This window comes from Anneissia japonica, unplaced genomic scaffold (assembly GCF_011630105.1).
Source record: "Anneissia japonica isolate Jap-2015-1 unplaced genomic scaffold, ASM1163010v1 scaffold3845_len455572_cov173, whole genome shotgun sequence".
Taxonomy (NCBI): Eukaryota; Metazoa; Echinodermata; class Crinoidea; order Comatulida; family Comatulidae; genus Anneissia; species Anneissia japonica.
The window spans coordinates 198,191-210,106 of NW_022728625.1; the positions used below are offsets into that span (position 1 = coordinate 198,191).

Consider the following 11,916-nt stretch of genomic DNA (forward strand, 5'->3'; position numbering starts at 1 on the left):
TGATTTCACTCAAAATGTATAAAATTTAGATTACTAATTTTTATAATGAATATGCATGTATACGGTACCTTTTAAATGACGTTATTTTCCTGACTGTTTTGAATATTATAATTCACTACTTTCATATTTTATGTTAACCTGCTTTTCTGTCTACTGCCTCACGCCCCCCCCCCCGGGGGTGCAATATAACACTTGTGTCTACTGTCCCCTTGAGGTGCAGACACTTTATTATCGTCTGGCAGTTGACCTTGTGAGAGTAAATCCGATGGAGGAATGATGGGATGTGTCATGAGAAAGATAAAAATGAAAAGCAAGTTTACGAAATATGCTAGATAAGACCTCCTGTAAGTTATCAATTGAATTGTTGCGCAGAAAGCTGCTATGTAAAGGATCCGTCCTACAAATTTCACTAAAATGTCACAACAATCTGTATGTACAGTCAGTTATTCAAGTGAATTGACAACACGAAATCACTGATAAGTTAAAAGTAGTCAAAAACAAAAAAAAAACGAAACAAAAAAAAAAAACATGTCAATCAGTAGACACAAGCTCTCGCTGGGAGCCTATATTTGTTATATCCTGTATTTGTTTACTTTTGTCCCATGTTTGTTTAACTTAGCTTTTACCGTATCTGACTGTTATCGTTTTCGTCACACTTGTATTCTGCTTTCTGACGAATAAATGAAATGAAATGAAAGTAATACAAGTTAAGTACTTCCCAGCAATATAAGCTTTATTCACATCACCAAAACACTAAAACATTCTATTGTATCAAAAAAACATTTGACCTTCATTATCATTGCATTCATGTTAGTTTTTCTATTCCGGAGGCTGACCCAAGACATTTAGTCATTCAATCTGAAAGATTTTTTTTTTCGACGGTTACTTTCTCATAATTTTTTTCACAATTTCGAAGGCAACATCACAGATTTATACGGCAAAAAAATGTGTTCATATACAGAATACAATTCAATACATTAAATAAGTGGGCAGGGACACAAAAGCGAACTTAATTATATATACAATATAATTAAACAAAATTAACCAAATGCTAGAAAGTAATTATCTAAGGTAGTGAAATACCAAAAATAAAAAATAATAAATAAATATATGAAATTAATAACAAAATGTATATACAGTATAGCAAAATATGTAGGCCTAATCATATGATGCAAGCAGTGTGGCCTAATTTATATAGTTTTTCACAGCAAGCAATTTTCATGTATGAAATTACATTTCACCGGCAAACAAAAATTCTCTTATGAATAAAAATATATAGTAATATACAAAGATGATATATGTTTATACAAGTGTACAGCTATACTATTTTCATTGATAGGCTATGTTCGATATTATGTTCACATATATTTGAATACAGTTTCTATCATTGATTATTTATTTATATATTTTTTTTATAAAGGACTATTTGTATATATAAATAAAAACAAATAGGTAATTTGTTTATATATTACATATATAATTTTATATATATTTGCTTTTTTTTGCACTAATAATAGTTATTAGTGCAAACAAACTATCTCTGAGTCAATAGGCACTCGAAGTGTGAACAATTTAATGCTCATTAAACTTTGCCTTCATGAAGCTAAGGAAGTGAAGGTCATTTTCGTACCGGTACGTCCCATGCAAGGAAATTAGAAGATAAGCATCTTAATCATCAGTCTAAAATCCCCCTCTAAATTAGTGGTTTTTTTTTTTTGTTTTTTTTTTGTTTTTTTTTCAGTAAGTCTTATTCACGGCTGAAATACATGTATTTATGAAGTAAGAAAAAGAAAACAAACAACATTACAACATTCTACAGGACAAAAGAATCACGTTAACACACTACGTTCACACACAAGCAGAAATTATCCATCGATTCATCGAAAAATCCACGAATCTTTATTTTATTAGTGAAAATCTCCTGGACACATTATTGCACGTATCCATGACTCCCTTTCTTCTGGACTAGAAGCCTGAAAGATGTATAGTCTACCCTTCTGTGTTTTCACACTGAACAAGTTGGAGCGAGTCTTGTTTTTGACTTTGGAATCTGGAATAAATATAAAAGGTTTGGTATTAGCATCATGCTTTCTATTTTCTGTACTACCACTTTTCCCGTATTTGAAAACCATTTCATATCTTTATTTAACTTTTTTTTTTACAATTTTAATGCAATACATGTTACGCGTAACATAATATCGTAACCAAATATATATTCAGAATTCAATTCGAAAATATAGAAACACACTTAAAATTAAATAAAATTACAATAGTGTCAATTAAAAGAAATTACCAAAGAAATTATCAAGATTTTGTCGGTTGGTGACCAATATGGTTGGAAATAAAAATAAATACAAGGCGTAAGCCTATATTAATTAAACATTAGAAAACTGTAAATATAGAATTCCAGGCCCGTAGGCAGTATTTTCGATGGGGAGGTGCGTTATGCAACCGAAGTGGACCTTACGATGGGCGACTGCCTAGGGATCCCCGCGAGGGTGGGGCGAATCTTCTGAAAGCTCTGACAAATTAGCATTTTGAGGGCCTTTTTTTAATGGATTTCTAAAATCCATCATTTGTAATATCGTATTTAAATTTTCATTCATTTGAGTATTGTCTGGGGACCTACAGTAAAGCAGGAGAAATAGAGGGTAGGGGTGAAGGGAGGAACTTGCACAGACAGATGGTCAATACCCCTTCAGCCCCACCATGGTTGAGGCTGAGGTAAGAAAATTTATGATTATGGCACCTCAAAATGGCCGGAAATGGCAATTATGATTTCTCTTTTTTCTCCATTTCTTTTATAATTTTAGGGAGCTCTCCCCCCTTGAATCCACCACTGTGAAATTGTAATTTTTCATGTTCTTTACGTCTGTATAGGCCTACAGATGACATAGATCAATTTGCAATCACTGGAGCTGATAATTTCCAACAGATTTTGTAGTACATTCTTAAAAGTCAACGGGTAGAAGAGCGGGCAAAACAATGTAATGCATACTATAGCATTTCGCGATAATTAGGAACGATTTTAGTGAAATAATTTGTTTTAAAAAGTGGACTTTGGTGGTCCAGGGGCAAAAGCCTGGAGGGGGTTTGGAGGGGGTTTGTGGGAAAAGCGACAAAGTAGCATTTTGAGGTCTTACATAATAGATTTTTCAAACACAAAATTCATGAATATTTTATTTAAATTTTCATTAATTTGGGTGTTTTTGGGACCTGAAAAAGTAACGTTATTATGTCTAGTACATCTGCAGGCCTATAGATAACATTCATTTACAACATATAGATCAATCTGCAATCACCGGAGACGATCAATTTCTAACAAATTTCATACCACATTATTAAAAATCAACGGTTAGATAAGCTGGCAAATATATAATGCAATGCATGGTATAGCCTTTTATGATAATTAGGAACGGTTTTGTGAAATCATAGGTTTTGGGATTTGGGCCTACGGACCTGAATTCAGACTCAAAACAATATATCATGAAGTATAGAAACGTCAAGGTATACGATTATGAATAATTTCAAGTTCACAGAGTATGGCGATGATGCCGTTAATGATTATGGTCATAATAATGATGATAATAATGAGGGAGCCGCTTTACGTCCCTGTCGTCCACTCCGGATAGTTCATTATGAGCTAACAAAATTTGCAGCAAAGCTTCGCACTAAGACTGCTGTAGTCTGCTGGTGGCATACCTTACCAACGGCCAATTTTAAACAATATTTGAACATACGAGATAAAAATATAATAATCATGAGGATGACGATGATGATAAAAGGATGATGATGATGATGATGATGATGATGATGATGATGATGATGATGATGATGATGATGATAATAATAGTGGTTGTGGTGGTGGTTATCATGATGAGCATGTTGTCATCATGATCAATTAATTTATAACAATAATAACTAGAATACTATGTAGCACAAAAAAAATCATAGCGTAATACAATGCGAGAACTTTGGTTGGCGAACTGGTTAGTTTTAGAACGCACAAGGTCCAACAAGTACTGTAGGATCATGGAGGTATAAAAAATACCTCCATGGTAGGTCTTGAGGTAGAAGGAAAGCCAAACGTTAAGAGGTTTGAAATGATTTTGATGAATTAACAAGTTTGAAAAGGCTGTTTGATTACGTATTGTGTACGCCTGTGCATTCCTGTCACGCTTCGTTGAAAACTACAACAGAAGCAATTACTGTATTAGTTTGTCCATGGAGGATTTATTTCAACCATGGTTTGCCATGACAGACAGAACATAGTTATTCAGTTCATACTATTTAAATAGAAGCTCAACCAAATTATTGCTTCTGGCCTTTATAGTAAGTACCGTACTTAAACCATAATAAGCAGGGAATGTAAGGGTTTCTTCATCCTCTCAAAAAGGTGTCATTTTCAGTGATGAAGCATTAAAGCATTGCACATTAAGCGTGTATAAGTAATGAATTGAGAAGTTAATTTTTCAGTGAGGTTTATACAGACCAGTGCAAATCTGCTTTTTCTGAGGTTCATGTTTCTTTAGCATAACCACTAGTAAATCAAATTGTTTGTTTTAAAATTAATGAAACTGCTGTACCAAATTCCTTCCCTATGTTACGTCGCTGTACGATCTCGGAAACCAAACATTTGTGTTTAAAGAAATGAGAGTAGGAGGAGAGGTCTAGGTGCTCTACAGTTGTGACTAAATTTGGATGGGATTTAATGTTGAAAAAGAATTATTTTTTAGTTACAAATGCATCCCTAGTGGCTGTGCTTTTTTACAAGTGGCTCAAACGTATTGCATATTTAGTGAATATTAGTTTGTAACGGGCGAGTTTGAAAGGGGCGAGATTGTCAAGGAGGCGAGATTGCAAGTGACAAGATTGCAAGAGGCGAGTTGACTGTTTCCATAACAGACATGATTTTGTACTACTTTACGGTACCTGCTTTTCAGGGTGGGTTCCCAGATTGCCTATAATTTACATGACTGGCCTTCACTTATAAAGGACAGTATATTATTGCGCACATATTTAACAATTAATTAAATATAGTGTAGGCCTATTTACAACAAGCTTGAATTAAATATTGAATATCACAAGGCTAAGAAAAAAATATGTTGACTTGACACATTTTGTGCAGCAATATAAACCAGAATGACAGAAATGTTCATGCAGTATTGTTTCTAAATTCATATATTATCGTTTTATAATGTTGTGATGTTGTGAATCTTATAATACACAATGACAATGACTATACTAAAACTCTCACTACATTCAACGATATCACATTTCTCACCTGATGAATCGGCATGGATAATTTCAACAGAACAGTAGTTAATATTTACTTCACCGAGTGGTTTCTCTTCATTAATCTGTAATTTAAAAATATAAATAATAACGTGTTAGCTCTTCTAAAATTACCGTAGTGATTTCCTTGAAGTATCGTAACAACTTCTTTTGCGGAAAGAAGATCGTAAAGCCATACATAAAACCTCAAAATAGTTCTCTGTTAAAGCTGATGTTTCACTTGTATTTTTTTTCTTTTCGGACTTCCTTTTTATTCAATGTATCGAAGGTATTATGATTTCAATATGTTAGTATGTGTCATTAATGCATTTAAAGGGAATAATAATGACGATAATATAATATATAAAGTTGCTTGGGTTTTAAATAGGTTTGGCTTTCAATTAATAACATTGATTTACAAATCAATTAAGGTATTTGAAATAGTTACCACAAAAAAAATAACATACTGTATGCTTTATTTTTAATTTAATGCACTTTTTGTATTTAAATGTTATTTTGTTAAAAGAAGTATGAATATATCCCTGTTAAAATTATTCAGTTTTACTAATTTAGTGGCTTCATTGTCACTTTCGGTGTTTCTTGTTTGGAAGTGAAAAGGTATTGTTTATAGTTTAAGATCTGATATAGTGCTATTGAATTGGCCTACTTACCTTTGACCCTCTGTAATATTGTAATAGTTGGGGTTTATCCCATAATAAGAACAACCTAGCTTTCCATGTCCGGCGTACGTGGCCCTGAAAATAAAAAGTATTATGATTAGTACGTATTCGCGGGGTGTACGTTTCATAATGAAATAACAGGACAAATACAAATTTGCTCTACCTGCACGTAGGATATTCATTATTTGAACATCTATTATTCATATTATGAACTCATCGATTCAATTGTGACTGTTTACATGGTATGAAGTTTGCTTAGGCAGCTACAATTCCACGACGTAATGGTGCAAGAATAGAAAATGGAAGAAGATATATGATTGTATAATCATGGTATAATCATATACCAGAATGTCAATAAAATGTGCATTTTAATCTATAAATACAAGGTAGTGTACCGTCTTTTGGAAGAGATGAGACGGTTAAGCCGTTGGTGGTCCATGTCGCCCATTAAAGTGCACTCTTCTGAAAAAAGGGGTAGGCCTATTGTATCCCGGTGTAGGCCTACTGCCCATCATTACCAAAAGGACCCCCTGGAAATAAGCTATCTTCGGACTTTTGTGGATTATCCTTGATGTTTCATACCGAATAAATAAATCCACCCACCCATCGTAGTTAGGCCTATTACCATGAATTGCCATGGCTTCATCGCCATCGTCATCAACATGGTCATCGCCATCATTCAATTCATTTATTTCAACATTTATTTCAAATTAGAAAACAAAATTATAATAGCATCGTCATCACACATTACCATTCCTCATTCTCGACTACATTTTATTAGAACAATCGTCATCGTCTTTGTCACCATTATCGTTAATATAACTCAGTTTATCTGGAAAACATACCCTTTTCATTAAAAAGCCTTGTTTTATTAACTTGCCTCCTGGAGGTCCATTTAGTAATTTTGCAGGCAACTCAACTTTTTGCTTGACTTTTTTCATTTCGTTTTCGTCATCTGATTCAGATTCATCACTGCTAATGCTTAATAGGTCTTTAATGTCGCTCATTATGAAGGCCGACTACAAGAAAAACCACAAGAAAATGTTTTATAAGCGAGTTATTTTCTCTAAAACAGATATACTTAGTGAACTCAAGCGCAATAACAACATAATTAAAACGTTATCATACACTACCGTATAGGCTGTGAGTTGTTTGTTCTGACGATGTGGAGCATTTTGTGTCTCTAGGGGCATCTTAAGCAAATAATATTTATGATAAAAACTGAATGCAATATGATTATCAATAATAGATATACACCATATCGTTTTACCCACTATGTAGGCCTAGTTTATTTTACAGAATATACTGGATTTGACGTCAACCATTTCACAAATCCCTACTAGTTATTCATACATCAAATATTTTCTCTAGGTAGCCAATACCAACAAAACCTTTCAGTCAGGAGCTTATACCAGGTTTGCGAACATCAAACCCACGGGGTATGCTAATGTGGACTAGATGTGCCTCGTCAAATCCTTCAACGGCATGGCCTATACTAGATTTTCCGAGGTGCCTAGATTAACCAGGGAGTTGTTATTAACCAACACCAACCCAGAATTCAAAATTCAAAGGTAGTTTGATCTGTCAACATCTAATCCTTTCATGGACTACAGCCTATTATTTGCCAACATTAACTATTTCATTGGGAATTCTACTAGATTTATCAAACCAGAAATTCACGGGGTAGCCTAATAGATTTGCTACCATTAAACAATTTTAACAGAGTTTATTATGGAGATGTTTTGGGGCAATTCAATTGCCATTTCCTCCATAAATTATGGCTAGATAACTAGCCTGGTGTCATAACCACTAGTCCACCGATCTTGTGCTTAGTGGCTAAAAAAATCAAATCAATCAAAATATTTATATAGCGCTAATATCCAGAAATGTTGAGTTGCGCTGTCACACTTGTTCAGAATGTGTTGAATCCGATCCCTGAGTAGCAGTGGGTACTGCAAACACATCGAAATAGCATTTACTTTTCTAACGTCAAACTTTAGGGTAGGCTTAACTTAATTTACTAGAGTTAAAACCCTTCTGTGTTGTGACTTAATGTTTTAAATTTTATTTTAATTCAATCAAAAATTTTGGTTGGTAGGATCATGTCGGTAGGACCAAGTCTTCTGAGACAACAAGGACTTAAAACCGGAGTTCCAGTGTTACGCATATGACTGACGTATTTATAAAGAACCAAGTGTGTAGTGTATGCTCTGGCGCATTTCAGCCTCTATCACTTTGGGGTAATGATGTGAATATGAAATTATTATACTAATCGCATCTACGTCTGCTTCAGTAATCATAGACCAAGCACATACACAAAGCTGTGAGTTGGGTTATTCTCCTATCTTTAGCTTCAGTTAACACATTTTGCATCAAAGACGACTTTGATGCAAAATATCTACTAAAATATGTCAACCGGGCGGCGATGTGCTCTTATAATGGCACATTCATATAATTAGTTTACGAACATTGCAGACACTTACAAATCGGTAGAGGGTGTTTGGATCATCATAAAATGTGCTCAAGTCTTGTAATCTGTTACCGCTTTCTAGTGTCTGGAGGTGAGCCTGTTTGAGTAATTCGTTGCATTGTTGGACACCGTCTGTCCTATTCGATACAAATGACCATTCTAAAAGCCAGTCAACGACGTCCTGTCCTAGTGTAAAAAAAAAAAAAAATGAGTTATTGCCTACTCAAAACCACGGTGGTTAAGTACGGTTTATACTTCTACGATGCAAAAAAAAAAAAAAAAAGTAATAATAGCAATATTAATAGCAGTAACGATAACCATAATAAATAAAAACAGCAACGAAGAGCAATAAAAAACTAAAGTTAAAGATAGGGGAATAAACAACGACAACTGCTCGAATACGAACAATGATAATATAATTGTATCCCTGTCTCTTATACACATCTAGTCAAGATAGCCGTTAACACGGCACTGTTATATATTATAAATCTTCCTTTGATGAATTTTATATAATATATATAAGCTTAACTCTTTTCTGAGATCCTGTCTTCTCGTCAAATTCGACTAGTGCTCTTCAAATAAGTCAGGGGTGGCGGCAGGATTTGCCCGACGGGGGTTCCCTGGTCCCCGACGAGAGAAAAGTGGGCGTGGTCTGAAATCGCTCAAAATATTCCGCAAGTGGTCCAGGAGGCAAAGGCCTAACAAAACTCTGCAATTTAGGGGTTTCAAAGGCTTATTTAGGCCTAATTGATTAAAGGCTTATGAGAAAAGGGCGTATCATATTGATCTCTGATATAGGTCTATGCTCTGATACTGTATTTGTTATGCATCAAAAGTAGTGCTATCAAACTACGCATGCGCAAGAGAGTGTTTCCTAGTAGACGTTATGCTAAAAGTATTTCCGATCGTGTTTTCATAGACCCACAGCCTACCTGTAAAACAATGATGATACTTCTTTCCGTCAATAACATGCGTTTCAAGAGTGATGCCGCCTCCTGGATCCTGCATGGCAGTTATAAGATCACTAAAGGAAGTAATAATTAAATTCATATTATACGAAAACTTGTTAAGTTAAATTAATAGTCCAATAATGACATCTCTACGTTAAGGGACCGCAAACCAGACTACACTGGTAAATACCTCTGGATTATACTATTATTATAACTATAAGACTTTAGTAAGATATTTCCAGGTGTGAATCTAACTTGTAAGAGATACATTATTTTGTTAATATTTTTGTACTTGATCTAATTCTCTTTTAAGACTTCTAAAATGAGGTATGACGCATGAACTGAAAAAAAAAACTGATATGCGTTCACTTGGTCTTCAAAGTCACCACCTTCTGAATATACATTTTTTTTTCATGAGTTTAGACCTACTTGTTTTTCAGTGATTCACTGCCTGTTTGTTCCCCGTTTGCAACACTATCAATTGCTCGAATAGCATCACTTATTGCAGTTACCCATTCTTCTCTTTCTTTATCTCCTGAAGCTTGGATGAGAAGATCTTGGCCTGACTTCGATGAAATTTGAAAAACATCCTAAAATAAAAATAGTAGGCCTATAATAGTAGAAATGCATATCAAACTTTGTAGCCCAATAAATCAATATATCCGAGATTTTTTTTTTATTAGGGCCACGCCGTAATTATAGTTTTAAAGTATATACTATTATATTAATTTATAATTTGCAGATATTTCTGTTATTTGTTTTGAAATAAATTGATTCTTTACCATCGATTTCAAGTATTATTATAAGCCATATAAATAGGTCGTTTTCATAAATTAATTCCACGTGGTTCTAAATAATCAGGTAGGGCTACAGTATGCTGGGTCATGGAGGAAATAATATATTTCCTCCATGGCTGGATGAACATTTATCGAAATATAAGTATTAATAATGCACTTTATATTAATAATTATACAACCACTACCGCTAGACCTACTGCTACGATTATGACACACTATAATAATGTGAGAAGAGTATATACCACAATAAAAGGCCTATTATAGGACTAAATAAATAATATAAATGGTTGGTAAATACGACACTAACTGTTTTCTTTGTGTATTGAGGAACCGGTGAAATCACTGAACATCCCCTTAAGGACACAATACCGGCTGCAACGTCATCTTCCTTCTTTTTAAAATATTGTAGCTCATTCGCCGATAAAACGAACCAGCGTGTTCTCCAGTTGGTGCGTACATGACCCTGGTGGTTAAAAAACAAAACGAAGTAGTTGATAAGCAGGTAGAAAGCCTCTTCGTTCAGATTTTCAGATTTTATTTGGAATTGCTATAAAATCAGCGGCACACATCAATTTAATGGTGCTTCCTTATACAAAATACATATACAGAACGTATGAATCGGTCAATACAAACATTTACCAAATTAAAGAAAACAATCCTAAACACTAACATGTAAAATATAAAAAATATAGTACATCATTCAATACAATTTCGTTAGGAGACAATAATATTTTGGGATGGGTATTTATTAAATTGTATAATGCAATTTTTTTCCCTAGCCAAAGTGAAACATTTTTTTAAAATATTGGTCAAAAATTTGCTCTGCTTCTTGATATTTGTGATTTTCAATTCCATTAGATACCGTAGTTTATGGGAAACATGTACAGTTAAGTCATCAAGGAGCAAATGAAGTTAAAGTTCATTTGATCCATTTTTTCGAAGGTATCCCAAAATAATTGTAATCTGTTATTACAAAGATCATCTTTTAATTCCTTAAATACATTATCGTTAATATCTTGTAGGCTATTACTGTAAAAAAAAATGAAGTGGTGAATAGTTTCTTTAAGGTTACAGTTGCATAATTTTACATATCCTTGAGTTTTGGTTGAACCAAGATTCTTTACGGTCCTTTAAATCCAAAGAGTTTGATCTAGTTTCGAATTTATCCAGGCAAATTGTTCTTGCCTAATAAATATTGTTTTCAATTATTTCTTGCCATTTCAGAACCAAATTGTGCATGCATTGTTAATGGTTGGTAAGCCCACCACTTTCCAGAGCAAGACTTTCCTGCAAACTCGATTGAAATTATGTTCGTTAACGATCTATTTAATGTAATCTATGACTCTGTTGCCTTTCTTTACGACTTCATCAATATGGCATTTGTTAGAGGTTGAGCGGGAGATATACCAAGTTACTTATAATTAATTCAGAGATATAACACTGTCCAAGATTCCATTTCCTGTATTGGTTTGTGTGTTTCCCTGTTATTAGTACATTTTCCATTTTTAGATTCATCATCTGCCCAAAATAAATGTTTACACCTAGTTTTCTAGATTTCTATTGATAATAATTTTATTTAATTCTTTAGTCTTAATTGTAAATAATATTGGTGACAAAAAGCAATTATTGTTATTATTATTATTATTATTTCTATTATTATCATTATTATTGTTATTATTATTGTTATTATTATTATTATTATTATTATTATTATTATTTTTATTATTATTTTTATTATTATTATT

General features: G+C 33.4%; 1 protein-coding gene across 1 annotated transcript in view; it reads right to left on the bottom strand.

Moving 5' to 3' along the window:
- Positions 1-707: 707 nt before the first annotated feature.
- LOC117114425 (pleckstrin-2-like) overlaps positions 708-11,916 on the bottom strand; it is a 22,562-nt gene continuing 11,353 nt past the window's right edge. The window contains exons 2-9 of the mRNA XM_033258087.1: positions 10,479-10,634; positions 9,804-9,964; positions 9,357-9,448; positions 8,438-8,610; positions 6,800-6,973; positions 5,946-6,029; positions 5,285-5,360; positions 708-2,050 (exon numbers count right to left, since the gene is read on the bottom strand). Of these exons, the coding sequence (XP_033113978.1) occupies positions 1,908-2,050; positions 5,285-5,360; positions 5,946-6,029; positions 6,800-6,973; positions 8,438-8,610; positions 9,357-9,448; positions 9,804-9,964; positions 10,479-10,634 (1,059 nt within the window). The 3' untranslated portion in view covers positions 708-1,907. The remainder of the gene's footprint in view (positions 2,051-5,284; positions 5,361-5,945; positions 6,030-6,799; positions 6,974-8,437; positions 8,611-9,356; positions 9,449-9,803; positions 9,965-10,478; positions 10,635-11,916) is intronic.